Raw genomic sequence first — 15,150 nt, forward strand, 5'->3', positions numbered from 1 at the left:
ACTTTTTACAATCATCTGAAGCCTGAAATTTGGCACAGAACAGCCCACCCACGCCCCGTTCACCAAGCGGGCTGTGACCCCACTGCTCGCCGGGCCGGGACCCCCATGGATGGCGCCTCACACCCCAGTGCCCGGCGCTCAGCCCGCCTCCCCTTCCCCACGAGCCCCCCGCGTGCACGTACGTCCACCTCTGCCGGGGAAGCCACGGTGACCGTGACGTGCCCCTGCGCGACGCCTTCCCAGGAGGCGGCCTGCTTGGTGACGGAGATGGAAATGGCCAGGTAGCCCGACCAAGGCCACAGCACTGAGGAGTAAGAGAAAGCCACCTCGATGCTGTCTCCGTTCTGCGGTAAGTAGGGCTGCCACTCGGGCTGCGGGAGGAAAGAGGCAGAGGCTCGGGTGAGAAGCTCCGTCCCGGTCACCCCCCGCTCAGCCGCCACCAAGCAGCCCGTGCCCAAGGCCGCCGTGCAGCGCCAGGCCGTCACCCACCGGAGGAGCCTGGGGACACGGCCGCTGACCAACTCCACCTTTAAAGACAAGCTTCCCGCAAGCTTACAAGGAGGCGGGGGGTGCGGACACACACGGTTTGACGGAGAGCTTGTATCTGCAGAGAACTTACAGAAGAGAATAGTCCCAGGTTTGGGGTTAGATCTCAACTGGCTGTACGCTTCACGAATCACATGACTTGAAAGGAATAACATAATAAAAGGACATGGCTGCACGCTGTCAGCAGTCAGGGTCTGGGCCAGCGACGGGGCTGGCGGAGTGCACGCGGCGCCCAGGGGACGCGCCGGCTGAGAAGGGGACCGCCCGCCCGCCCGCCGCTCAGGCTTGAGGGAAGGCGAAAGGGAAGCACGAGACGGGAGACGTACATCAGCTCTCACAACGAACCAACGGTTCAAGCTAACCTAAACCACTCACTTCCCTCGCAAGCCAGAGCGCGACATCCTCCCCGCAAGCGAGTCAGCACGTTAAAGAGAACTGTGAGAAAGAAGGAGAATATTCGTAGGGCACAGCATCGCGAACAATGAGAAAGGACCGGGATTTTTAATAAGTGCTTTTCAGACCACTGGTTAACAATAGAGCAGAAAATTAACATTTATCCGTCGCTTGTAACACATATCAAGCTAACTCAACACAGATGAAAACATTCAATATTTAACAAGCATAAGAGGAAAATGAGTAGAAAATAAAATTGAGATTTTTCTTATATTTCTGGAGGGATAAGCTTCTAATTTTTGAAACAGAAGAACTCACAAAAGATGAAAATTCAACTACATGAAAAAGTGAAACTTTTATAGAACCACCCCCCGACCGCCCAAGTTTTTAAACCACCTCTAATATTAAAGAGACAAGAAAACAATAATCTGGGCAATCTTTTTGCATGACACACAACGGTGGCTAATCTCTCTATGAAATGAAGATCTTGTTCGGATTGATAGGGACAACCTAAATTCTAGTGAAAAATGGGCCAAGGAAATGAAACACGAATTCACACAAGAGGAAATACAATCAGTAAACAAACATGCAGATACGCACCTTACAAATCATTAAACAAGGTACCGACTACCCCCTGTAGACTTAAAGTTCAAAGATGAACCACGGAGAAACAAACCAAATGTCCACCGACTGACAAAGCGGGGTCTATCTATACAATGAACCACTATTCAGCCATGAAAAGGAGTGAAGCCCTATACACACTGCAGTGCAGACGAGCCTCTTCAAAGATGTTACGCTCGGTCAAAGAGGCCAGTCACAAAGCCCACACAACATACCACTCCATTTATAGGAAATGTCCAGAAAAGGTAACTCCATGGAGACAGAAGGGGATTAGGAAATGCCAGGGCCTGGGGGAAGGGGAATGGGAAGTGTTAACAGGGGTTTCTCCTTCAAGTGATGAAAATGTTCTGGAATTATCCAGTATGATGGTTGCATCACTACTTGTGAATATACTAATAACCACTGAGCTGCACAATTTAAAAGGGTGCATTTTATGGCATGTGAATTTTATCTCAATATTTTAAAACCTCATGCAACTGGGAAAAAAAGGACATACCACCAGAGCAGAGACACTACCCCTCTGTACACCATCAGCGGCAGTCTGAGCTGATGCACCTCTTTTGAAAAGAATCTGGTATTACGTACCAAGAGCCATTAATAATGTTCATGCCCTCTCACTTGGGATTCTAATACAGGGAGTTTATGTTAAGAAAATAATTCAGTCTACAAACAATAAATGCTGCAAAGGGTGTGGAGAAAAGGGAACCCTCTTGCACTGTTGGTGGGAATGTAAATTGATACAGCCACTATGGAGAACAGTATGGAGGTTCCTTAAAAAACTAAAAATAGAACTACCATACGACCCAGCAATCCCACTACTGGACATATACCCTGAGAAAACCATAATTCAAAAAGAGTTATGGGCTTCCCTGGTGGCGCAGTGGTTGAGAATCTGCCTGCCAATGCAGGGGACACGGGTTCGAGCCCTGGTCTGGGAGGATCCCACATGCCGCGGAGCAACTAGGCCCGTGAGCCACAACTACTGAGCCTGCGCATCTGGAGCCTGTGCTCTGCAACGAGAGGCCATGACAGTGAGAGGCCCGCGCACCGTGATGAAGAGTGGCCCCCGCTCGCCGCAAGTAGGGAAAGCCCTCGCACAGAAACAAAGACCCAACACGGCCATAAATAAATAAATAAATAGATAGATAAATAGATAGATAGATAGATAGATAGATAGATAGTCATGTACCACAGTGTTCATTGCAGTTCTATTGACAATAGCCAGGACATGGAAGCAACCTAAGTGTCCATCGACAGATGAATGGATAAAGATGTGGCACATATATACAATGGAATATTACTCAGCCATAAAAAAAAACGAAATTGAGTTATTTGTAGTGAGGTGGATGGACCCAGAGTCTGTCATACAGAGTGAAGTAAGTCAGAAAGGGAAAAACAAATACCATATGCTAACACATATATATGGAATCTAAAAAAAAAAAAAGAAAAAAATGGTCATGAAGAACCTAGGGGCAAGACGGGAATAAAGACGCAGACCTACTAGAGAATGGACTTGAGGATATGGGGAGGGGGAAGGGTAAGCTGGGACAAAGTGAGAGAGTGGCATGGACATATATACACTACCAAATGTAAAATAGATAGCTAATGGGAAGCAGCTGCATAGCACAGGGAGATCAGCTCGGTGCTTTGTGACCACCTAGAGGGGTGGGATAGGGAGGGAGGGAGGGAGACGCAAGAGGGAAGAGATATGGGGATATATGTATATGTATAACTGATTCACTTTGTTATAAAGCTGAAACTAACACACCATTGTAAAGCAATTATACTCCAATAAAGATGTTAAAAAAAAAAAAAGAAAATAATTCAGAACAAAAGAAAACCATATATACAAAGATATTCAGTGAGATGTTTACAGTTGAAAACCGCCTAACTGTTCAAGCAAGAAGAAATAGTAAGCACGTTACGATTCAACAATTCTACATAGTATTAAGCAACCATTAGAAAGAACATCGGTGCTTATATATAGTAACATTTAAAAATGTTTACAACGTGAGAACTGAAAAAAAAAAAAAAGACTAACTTTGTCTACCACACAAAGATAACTAAAAATATCTATTTCAGATAAGGGCTGGAAAAGATTCTTTTTTTTTTTTTTTTTTCTTCAGGCAACTGACTTTATTAATCTCACAAAATCATAAGAAATGTACTTTCTGTGATAGCTTCATGAAAAGTGAAATCCTGCAATCAAGAAACAGATGAAATGAGGGACTTGGAAATGAAAAAGCAAGGATGAATACAGTAAGTGTTGGTGGGCACTGAATCAATTTAAATACACCTATTTAAACAACTACAGTAATTTGTTAGAAAATATGATTTGAACTTTTTTTTCAAATAGTGGCTCTATTAGTGTGTGGGGCTGAAGTGGTTTTTCTGTTCTTTTTCCCGATCCTTTATTTTTGTGACAATGTTTATATAGTAAGTGTAAAACAAATTATAAACACAAAATTCAAATAAAGACCATGCCTTCTAAACATGAAGGCCCGTGTGTCCTCATTAAACAATAAAATAATTATAAGTGAGCCTTTAATTATAGGCAGGAAACTGTAAAAATGAAGACTCAAATGCAATTAGCTGATTCAGGAGTCAAACTCAAGATGCCAAAGTAAAAGAGTAGCAAACTGGCCTCATTACTATATCCCTGACATACATAAAGCACTCAGGGGAGAACAAACCACTACTTCCAATCCCCCGGCACCCGGACAGGAGGAGGACCTGTCCCTTTTAACTGCAGGAATAAATCTGGGCCACGTCTAAGTTGGCCGCTGGCTGGAGGGCAGTCTCACCTTGTCTACGATTCTTCCTGTGACACCCATGCCGTTGAGGATGGTGACGTTGACGATCGTCGGCATCCCTCCGTAGTAGATGGGCTGGGAGCAGTAGGGCCACATGTAGGGACACTCGGTCAGATCGATGTAGCTGGGGCTCAAACTGAAACAAAAAATCCAGTGTTACAGTAGACGGCGTTGGAAAGCATCAACGGGGCGGGCCTGAGCCTCGGGAGGGCCTGCCTCCAGGGCTGCCCTCGGCTGAGGTCCGGGAACTTGGCTTCAGAACACGCCCCGTGCTGGGAGGCCTCCTGGCCAACCTGCCTCGCCGGCAGCACGGCGGGATGCGTGGGCGTCACCTCTCCCCTCTGCGAGCCCGGAATCTGGTGGCTGCGGCTGGCGGAGAACGAGTATGTGACCAGCCCCAGAGCAGACCTGGGACTCAGTCTCAAGGCACTGGGGCAAAGATGGACTTTTAAATAACTGGAGCGGGGACGAATGGGTGGCCATTCGGCAAAAGATAAAATTAAGATCCCCACCTCAGACCATACACAAGAATAAACTCCAAATGGATCGGATACTCTCAAGTAAATAAAAGAAAGCCAACAAGCATTAGAAGAAAACACGGGCGGGTCCCTCCTTAACCTCAGTGCAGGGAAAGGCTTTCCGTGCCTCAAAATCCAGGGGCAACAGCCACGACAGACCAACAGATATGGTTGTTAAAAAAGAAAAAAACCACATGGCCAAAAACACTTTCACAAAGTCAAAAGGCAACCAACAAACTGGGAGAAATACTTGTAATAAAGGGTTACTCACCCTAACATAAGAACACGTAAAAACCGAGGGACAAAAACCCCAGAAAAGAAAAATGGGTGAAAGAAATGAACAAACACTTCACAAGAAAGATATAAAAACAGCTCTTAACTCTAGACAAAGTGTTCAAACTCACTCATAACCTGAGAAAGGCAAATTAGAACAACACTGAGATAGCACTTCTCACGTGTCAGATTGGCAGAAGGTAGAGCATGGCCGGACACTGCAGGTGAGGCTCTGGGCAGACAGGCAAGCTCCCACGGCACAGCCCTTCTGGAGGGGAAGGGAGAGTCCTGGCAGAGTGCCCTCTGTTCTCAGCTTGGACCCAGCAACCCCACTTCCAGGAATTTTCCCTGGAGACACACTTCCAGCAAAACTAAAATGCACAGGCACAAGCAGCTTAAAATTACAAAATACTGGAAACAGTTTCAATGCCCGTATGTAGATATAGATATGTGCTTGAATAAACAAAGGTATCTACACTATGGAGCTGTAAAAAAAAACGGAGGAGAAAGATGTCTGTGAACCGACACAAAGTGACTTCCAGGATACTGTTAAGTGAAAAAAGGACAAGAGAATACTTATAGTAATGCTGTCCTTCACGTAAGAAAGGGGATATCAGATGGTAGGTACGTATCTGCTCGTGTGTGAAAAAAGAAATGCAAGGATAAAGCAAAAACTAATGGCGTCGTTACCTATGGGGTGGAGGGAAGGGCAGGGGGAGCGGCACAGAAGGGCTGAGGGGAGCAACACGTGGCCAGGTGCACTCTGCGTGCAGCTCCAACCTTAGAGCCACAACCCGATACGTAACTAGTTGAAATCAACCAGGATGTGGGGAGAATCCGAAAAGAAACAGAAATGCTAACAAATGAACTCAACTGCATTGAAAATAAATGGCAAAACCAGACTGAAAGGGATGTAGTGGGGAGGAAGATATTAACCTAAATCACTCTGGCAAACAGGAGACTACATGCTATAAAGCTAAAGATAAAAAGAACTACACACGAACACAATCCTCTAGTTAGTATATCTCTTCTCAGCACGGTACGAGCTAGCAGTTCTAAAACTTGTCCACAAGTGTGTACTAGGACTGAGCAAATAAACATCGTGGCGAGTGAGAGCCAGGTTTCTGGCTGCTGGAGAAGGATAACCAGCAAGAAGGAAGACTCAAGATGAGGGCCGTGATGTCAGGTGGGATCAGGAGACAGATGACTGCACGGACAGACACAGAAACAGGTACAGGTGTGTGTGTGTACAGACACTCGCCAGCTCTGTCTGCTGAAAGGGCCTAGAAACCACTATGAGCACAGCTGCCAAGAGCACACCTGGTGCCCAGGTGTCCGCTTCTAAACCCACTCTCCAATTAAAGGACCAGGGCTGCTCGGGCAAAGAACTGATACCGACACTGGGCACGGAAATGCTGCCAAAAAGTGAGGAAGTGCCCCCCAGCTGATGGAGACATGCTGAAAAGACACGGGAGCCAACCAGCGGGAGCCCTAGAGAGCCAAACCTGGGACAACATGAGCAATAAAGTAAACAACGACACCAATGGATTATAACCCACAGAGTAAAATAGGTACCTATGTGTCCACGCCGATATAACTGAATAAATAAGAGAGGAGGACAGCTCTTCCTTACAGCAGAATTTCATTCAATAAATGCAGAAGGGAATGAGAGAAACAGAAAGTCACCATGGGACAATCTCTACAGTAAGAACTGTTACAGGGAGGAACCATCAGAGGACGCTAAACTTAGTGATGGAAAGTATGTTAAGAAACAAGATCATCTGTTTTGTTTTGTTTTTTTAATTTTTATTGGAGCATAGCTGCTTTACAATGTTGTGTTAGTTTCTACTGCACAGCAAAGTGAATCAGCTATACGTATACATACATTCCCCCCTTTTTTGGATTTCCTTCCCATTTAGGTCACCACAGAGCACTGAGTAGAGTTCCCTGTGCTATAAGAAACAAGATCATCTTCAAGGGCGTCCCCACAAGACACTTCGCAGTCACAAAGGGACAGTCACTGCAGTGGACGCCTGGCAGAGCCACCCCCGGCACCAGATCTCCTGCTGCGGAGCCCAGCTGACGGACACCGGTGGACCCTCCACTACATCTGTGCCAAGGACTGAGCGCCGAGGGCACCAGGGTAGGCCCCGCCCTGGGGGACACAGGTGCATCTAAGAGGCGATTGTGGCTCAGGGAATCTCCGTGATCGGGAAAGGTTTCAGACCTGCGCTGGGTGTGAGGGTCCTCCTCCCACTCCTCCCTTCTCGCCCCCTTCATCCTTCATAGGCCCCCTCCCCCAGGAGGTCTCTTGGCCGTCTAAGTCCACGTTGGCATCTGCTTCCTGGAGGGTCCAGCCTGACACATCACCTAAACTTCATGATGCAGGTGAGCACCACCCAGAATAAAAGGAAGGACACTGAGCCAACTGTCCCAACTGGAGGAGACCAAGGACACGCGACGACTGAATGCAACGCGGATGCTGGCCTGTATCCTGGACCAGGCCAAGGACAGGGGTGGGAAAAATCGGGGTGGGGAAAATCTGGGTGAAATCCAAATACAGTCTGCAGGTTAGTAGATGGTAACGTATCAGTGCCAACTTCCAGGCTCTGAGGCTTCTACTATGGTTATGTAAGTTGCTAACATCAGGGAAAGCTAGTGAAGGGTTTGTGAGTCCTCATGCACCAATTTTTAAAACTTTGTTGTAAATCTAAAATCATTTCAAAATAAAAAGTGAAAAAGAATTCTTGCCAAAAATACAGAACCTCACTAATCACGAGAAAGCATCAGAGGACTCAGAGTCATGAATGACAAGACAGATGAACTGTCAGGGGTCCGGGGAGACCAGGGAGACATGGCAACTGCACGCAACGTGGGGCCTGGACCCTGGACCAAAGAACACGACGGGAGCCGGCCACTGCGCATCTGTCTGCAGACTAACCCCAGCACAGCATCAGGGTGCACCTGTTAGCTCTAGCAGAGGAATCACGGACTACCGAGGTGCTGGCCTGAGGGGAAGCCGAGGAGAGGGTATATGAGAATGTCCATACCATTTTTGCAGATTTCTGTAAACCTAAGATTATTTCAAAGGAAAGTTTTACAAAGAAAAAGAAATAGGAAATCACTACCTTAGGCCCCCGATGTTACAAACAGCAGAACATGAGGAAGTGGGGAGCAATCCTGTCGGCAGCGCCCCAGAAGCAGCACTGCAGAGCTCTCCCTGGGGCCCCCGAGCATTGTGTGATCGGGGCTGGTTCCGTCTGGAGGCTAATACTCTGCGCCGAGGAGCCTGGTGCAGAGAAGAAAGGCCTGTTCAAGAGGAAAGCACACCGACCTGGCCTGTGGCTTGTAGCTGCTGAGGACCTGGTAGGCTCTGAGGAGGTCCAGCTTGCCGTGGCCTTGTTCAAACATATTCACGCCGGGCAGCCTCCGGGCTGCTGCAATCAGGGCCTGCTTCATGCTGGCCGGGTTCACCAGCTCCCGTCTCTGGACTGTGCTGGGGGAAAATACCATATTTGCCCATTTTCTCTCAGCAACAGAATGAAAACCAGACTATCCCTACCCTGTACGTGCGCAGTCATGTGACCTCCCATCTTGATCTCTATCTAACAGGAGCTTCTTCGGTAAAACTCGTGCAAGATGCGAACGAACGTGCTCGTTTCTGCACCTGCCTAGGGACTGACCACTCAGCGGTGTTCCACGTGGTTTGTGAGAACATGGACTCTTGGGCTACCGCCCGTTTTTACTAAATCGATCAGGAAAACACATCTTCCCGCTAACTTAACAGTCGACCTCAGAGGTTGCAGGAGACAAGAACAGCTAGGAGTTACAGGCTCCGGACACGTGGACGCAGCCCGGCCGGGAGAAGGGAAGGATGGAGGTGGGTCCTGCGGGGACTCGATGCAGCGTGGCCAAGAGGCCCGGCCTCGGAGTGAGGCCCGCTGCGTCCACGTGCTTGTTTTGTTTGGAGGCCCGTGTGTGACGCGTCACCCTGGTGGGTCAGGCCTGGTAGAGGGCTCATCATCGGAACGCAGCTGGACTCGGGCAGCGGCGCCCAGACATTCTCACTTGCTTTAGAACACCAGCATTAAAACGCATTTTTGTGTATCTACGTATTATAAGTACAAGTAAATTTTAAGCCCCTAAATGCAGGGGAGAAAATCCAGTAAACAGTAAGGAAGAACTGACTCTACTAAGCTGCTGAATATTTTTCTGCGATGATGGGTGGTCGTGGAGTGTAGCTGGACCTTTTCTAGTAGGTCTAGATGGGAAATCTGACCTAAGGAGAAGTGAGGGGAGGAAAGCGGCATCAAGTCTCACTGGCAGGAAAGAAGAATCGCTCACAGCCCAGCCACAGACTGGCAAGGCCCCTCCCGCCGACAGCGCACGAGCAGGCGCAGCCTCTGGCTGCTCGCCGGGCTCTGAGGCTGGAAACGAAGCAGCGCTTCTCTGCCGCTCGGCATCTGTTCCGAGCTCCTTCTCACACCACGAAAGCACTCCTGACCCACCGCAGAGGCATTTTACCCGCTGCAGGGAGATGAGGCAAGCAAAGGCTTCCTCCCCACTGAAAACATCTGTACGTAGGGAAGCCGCCGGGCTGGGCACGAAGACACAACGGCCCCCCCCTCCTCACTCCTCTGACAGCAGGAGGCTTGACGGGCTCGTTAACGCCCACAAGAACCACCTAAGAAAGAACGGACGCCTGCCTCTTCTGTAGAGACGGGGTGAGGCCCCGGGATGTGCTCTACATCCAGCCAAGCTGGTGACAAGCGAGACTCAGCTCCTGGTCCCCTGACGCCACCTCCTCCCAGCCGAGCCACACTCACCTCACCAGCAAGGTGACAGCGCCCGCCACCACTGGGGAAGCCACACTGGTCCCCGAGAGCGCCCGGCACCCGCCTTTCACGCCGGAGCCCCTCACTCCAGCGCCGTAGGTGACAATGTCAGGCTTCATGCGGCCATAGCCTCCTGGCAGCTCCTGTAAGCAAAAGCAGTGTGGTCTCTACCACGGCACACACACTGGCACACGGCCACGTGCAGTTATGAGTGAATAAAACCAGAACAGAAACGTGGGTCAGCTAAACACACTGTAACCTTAGTACGATGCTGGTTTTCATCTGAAATTCACTGCAGTTCAGAAGAAGCTTAAAGGACAGTATATAAAATAAAATTATCTTTGGTGCGTTTTGTAATGATCAGCATGACAGTAATGCCATAAAGCATTTTAAAAGTGAATATTTTAAATTTTGCTAACATGCAAGGCTGAAAACTGGAAACTGATTTATTTCTAGATAATTTAAAAATTAAAAATATGCTAGAAAAATCAGAAAATTAAAATTAAAAATTAGGGGAAAAAAAGAAACATTTTCCTTTACAAGGAAAAAAGTACGTGATATGACTGGATATTTCAATCTGTCACCAGAGGGGAAAGAATGACTTAGAACGGTGAGTATATAACCGTACAAGTAACCTGGGATAAGAGTTTAACTGAGAACTCTCTTAAGCTTCCCAGAAACTGGGGCAAAATGAGAATTACAACAGGAGTTACATTCTGTAAGAAAGAAGTACACCAATTTGAAGTGAAAAAATCCTTCCCGGCAATCGGGCATAAATGGACTCTGGATCCTCCCGTGTGGGATACTGAGCAAAGGCGTCTTCACTGCAGCTCCACAGATTATTCAGGAACGCTTCTCAAAATGCCGTCAAAACACAGGCCTCGATAAAGGCCAAGGACATGGCAGGGGGGCTGGAGCAGCAGGGGGACGCCGAGGGCAGGTCAGGGTCCCCAAGTGCCGCCCGAGGGAGCACCGGTGACCCCAGCTCTGCTCAGATGGGAGGAGGAGTCGGCCGCATAATTCAAGCTCACGCAGCTGGACTAACTACCTTGCCAGAGTCATTTCAATTTTGTCCAGCTAAATGCAATCATTCCCATGTCAGCAGAGCTGAAATTAAGCCGTGCTCACTGGCTTCTCCTGCTTCCCAAGGCCAAAAAAAATCACCCCACCCAGCACGGAGGACTGCCGGCCCTCCCCCTACCAGTCAGGGCCAGTGCACGTGAATCCAACTGACCTAAATGACGAGTTACTCAGAAACAAGTTAAAAAGAAGTGGAGCCGGGAAACACAGTGAGAACCGGCACCTGCCCGCTGGGCCACGGGGACACGGCAGACACAGAAGGCGCCAGAGCGCGTCCTCGTGGCGGGCTGCCTCCAGGCTGCTTTTCTCTCCGTGCTCACAGGCAGCCCCGAGGCCCTCACATGCGGCTCCCGCGGGCACGCCGGACTAAAGGAGCAGCGCCTACCCAGGTGGTCATTCCTCGCGATGAGAAGCGGGCGATGTTGTCCTCAAAGTCAATGCCGCCCACTCCGATCACATCCATCTGGTCAGCAGGGTTATTCAGAGTGCTGCATCGAGGCAAGAAAAAGACACAAAAGGCGGGGGAGAGGAACCACTCTAAATGAAAGATTCAAACAAGGGCAAGCACCCCCAGAACGGTCGGAGACCGCGGCAGGCTCTTCCGTGGCGAGGCACGTGCGGCTGTGAGCGGCGGGCCCGTCGCTGCCACCTCTGCCGGCTCAGTGGTCTCCTCACACGTGGGACGCCCTCTCCTCCTCTCCCTCTCTCCTGTCAACTTATCGCCCTCCGGCCCAAGACTCTCTTCTCCCCTCACTACTACCAGGCGTGCAGAAGCCCCCTTCCTCCGAGCTTCCCAAGACTGACCACTACCAGAACCGTCACCTGCGTACACGTCCGTACACCACCTCCCAACTGCTGCGAGCGCAGCCCCCCCAGCTCGGTCCCCGGCTCCTCTGGGAAGGAACTGCAGCCACACACGTGCACCTGCCACCGTCAGAAAGTGAAAGTTCTCCCCTGGTCTCGGGCAGGTGTCCCCCTTCCTCAAGGGAGCCGTGGGGACCACTCATCTCTCCGTAACCCTGGGCTCCTCAGCGGGAAGACACGGATGCGTGTGAAAAAGCATGCGGTTCTCCCCAGCACCTCAAGGGCACTAGATCCGCAATGACACAAACGTTTCAACTACGGAGTCAAGATGGAAGTCAAGATGAACTATTTGAAAGTATAAAACAACCAGTTATGGAACTGCACTTCCAAGCTTTACCTATTTCCACTCCACCACCACAAAATGAACTCCTGAACCACAACTGATTCCGAGCAGCTGAGGCGATATTAGCAGCAAGATACTACTGTTTAAACCACACGGAGTCGACCCTAGCATCACCCCCTTAGCTTACCCACCACCACCATGCTACCAGCTGGTTGTTCAGAAGCACCAAGAGTGATCTGTTAATTGGCTGACAGTAAAAGTTTACAAATTTCTATGACTTCAAAGAGCAGAGATTAGAACAGAAGTCACTGGCAGAATTTCCCACTGAAGCTGATACCAAAAAACACCACCTTCCCACCCTGCCTCTACCTGCCAATCCCTATACTTTACACCCTTAAAATCAGGGGAAGGCATCAGAAAATCTTTGTTGGTGCTGAAAAGGGGGAAGTGCAGCTGCAGACTCCCTGGCCCCATGAAATCTAAGCATCAAGGGTGCCGGACCCCAGAGAGCTCCCAGAAGGGGTACCCGTGGGGACGTGTCGGGCAGCGCCACGCCTCCGATAAATAAGCGGGCTCTTCAAGTGCACTACTGTCACCTGACCAGCCCTACCCGAGGCCCAGCAGTAAGCCACACCCGTTCAGGCTGTGCCACGGTGACCGCGTGCCACCCCCAGCCCACCCAGCAGCTGGTGGACGCCAGAGGGCAGGACAGGCTCTGGGGGCAGACACGCGTCTGACACCGGGGCTTCCTCTCCCGGGATCCCCGACACACTACGCACGAGCAGCTCTTTGATTAGAAGCCCTCACGTGTGGCCGCCCACAGACGTCACAGGATTTCAGAGGAGTGACCAGTGTGTGCAAAGCAGTCAGGACGGCATGTGGAAGAGCCGGTGTGAACGGAAAGAAAGGCAAGCTTGGGGGAGGGGGCTGGTCAGCAGCAGGATCAGGTGATGGAGAGCGAGAGAAACACGGTTTCCCCAGGGAGACCCGAGGAGGAGCCCGCTTGGAGGAAGACGCGCACGGGGCGTGGGGGGGCGGAATGAGGCTACGGCTGCAGAACCAGGCCCCCTGTTCTCGTACATAAGGTGTTACCGGGACACAGCCACGCCCATTCGTCTACACGTCCATGCTGCCTTCACACTACAAGGGCAGGCGAGTAGGTGCGACATACCATGTGGCCCACAAAGACTCAACTAGTTACTATCTGATCTCTTACAGAAAACGTTTGCCAACTCCAGGCTAGACTACTGAAGACCTTGAAAACCAAGGAGAAAAGTTTAGATCTGATCAGGCAATAATGATCCACTGCAGATCCTTAGTTAAAGAAACTGCTGGACTATGTTTTAACAACAGAAACACAGAAAAAAGGAAGAGAAAGGAACAGCTACCACTCACAGAGGCAGAGGCTCAGTGATCGTGGTGCTTTCCCTCGGCTGTCTCATTTCATCCTCACAGCCACCAACCCGGGCGGGTCTCGTGCCCTCCAGAGCCAGGCGAGGGGGCCAGGGCTCAGAGAAGCAAAGGCCCCACAGCCCGAGGGCAGGTCACACTTGCCTGGCTCCGTCCCCGCACCCTCCCCGCCACCCCACGCCCCCCGTGCAGGGAGAGCTGCGCTGGGGAAGACTGGAGGCAGGAGGGTGGGCTGGGGAACTGACAGGTAACCTGGGGAGGCTGAGCTGCCGAGGGCTGGCCTGGAGCGGGGACATCAGAAGTGGGGGGAGGGACAAATGGAGAAGCGTTAGAAAGAGAAGACATGGAAACTGGGTGAGATGACGAAGTAACTGGTGCTTTTCGTGGCAGAACTACAGTTGGGACGTGTTTATGCCACTCACGCCTGTGAGTCACAACATACACGACTGAGGACCCAGCCAGATCCCTAACCTTGGAGCCCTACAAGGAGATGGGATCGCTGACAGAACAGCTCTTAGGCTGGACCCATGACTGCGAATGTGCAGGGGTTTTGACCTATAGAATCACTAATTTCACAGAGTCCAGCCTAATCTCCACCCTGGATGAGCTCAGTCAGCGCTCAAGACGACCTGCTCTGCCCCAGCAGCACGGCCAGGATGTCCCTGAAGACAGAGCGTGTGCTCCTGAAGGCACGAGCAAACAGCCATGCCAGGCGGCTCTCCTTCTGGATCAGGGCACGCCGAGGCAGGCTCTGTATGTTCTCTCCCTCCCCTGCAGTTACTTTAAGCCCTCTGCCACGGCACTGAACCTCACACGTCCCGGGAGCCGGGTAAAGGGGGGTGACGGACATCCCACCGCAGAAGCGTTTCAGCACAAGAGGTTATTTATATACATTATCTACAGAATAAAAACCGGAGCTGTAAGCAGAAAGAAAATTGGGATCACTAACCAGACAAAAGCTTACTACTGCCTGTGATTCAGTGACTGATGTCCCGCATTTCAAGCCACTTTAATACACCATAACCCGGCACAAAGGGACATTTCTGTGACACTGTTCTCTGGTCCCTCCCAATCTGACCCTTCTCCTCAGTCCCCCAAACACTGTGTCTGTTATGCCACCCTGCACTTTCTCCTCATATTAGTCTCATTGTATCTGTACCTTATTTTTCCTAAAAAGGCAGGCACCTCAACTTATTCACCTCTTTACCCCTGTGCCTTGTGCACAGTGGGTCTCAATAAATACTGTGGAATCCATTTATTTCTAACAGATTTACTTTCCCGATTGATTTTGGGGGTAAAAAGAGTAGAATAAAAACTTTAGGCCTCCAAATTGCTATTTCCAGCAAAGTTAAAAAAAAAAAATTAAACAAAAACAAAATCGGCCTTGAGTTGGCAACTGCTGGAGTGAGTGGGCGCATGAGATTCATTACAAAGTCTTTTCTGTATGTGTTGAAAATATCCACAATACAAAGTTTTAGACAGGTATAAACAGGTATAGCAAGATACAGAGACAG

General features: G+C 49.9%; 1 protein-coding gene across 6 annotated transcripts in view; it reads right to left on the bottom strand.

Moving 5' to 3' along the window:
* The window catches only part of MBTPS1 (membrane bound transcription factor peptidase, site 1), a 49,888-nt gene that overhangs the window by 14,244 nt on the left and 20,494 nt on the right, over positions 1-15,150 (bottom strand). For 5 of the 6 annotated variants that reach the window (XM_036833328.1, XM_036833332.1, XM_036833330.1 and 2 more), the window contains 5 exons: positions 11,465-11,567; positions 9,991-10,142; positions 8,499-8,660; positions 4,365-4,509; positions 183-371 (listed from right to left, as the gene is read on the bottom strand). In XM_036833328.1, the coding sequence (XP_036689223.1) occupies positions 183-371; positions 4,365-4,509; positions 8,499-8,660; positions 9,991-10,142; positions 11,465-11,567 (751 nt within the window). The remainder of the gene's footprint in view (positions 1-182; positions 372-4,364; positions 4,510-8,498; positions 8,661-9,990; positions 10,143-11,464; positions 11,568-15,150) is intronic. The other variant, XM_036833333.1, reaches the window with a different exon arrangement.

The sequence above is a fragment of the Balaenoptera musculus genome, chromosome 19, assembly GCF_009873245.2.
Source record: "Balaenoptera musculus isolate JJ_BM4_2016_0621 chromosome 19, mBalMus1.pri.v3, whole genome shotgun sequence".
NCBI classification, from domain to species: domain Eukaryota; kingdom Metazoa; phylum Chordata; class Mammalia; order Artiodactyla; family Balaenopteridae; genus Balaenoptera; species Balaenoptera musculus.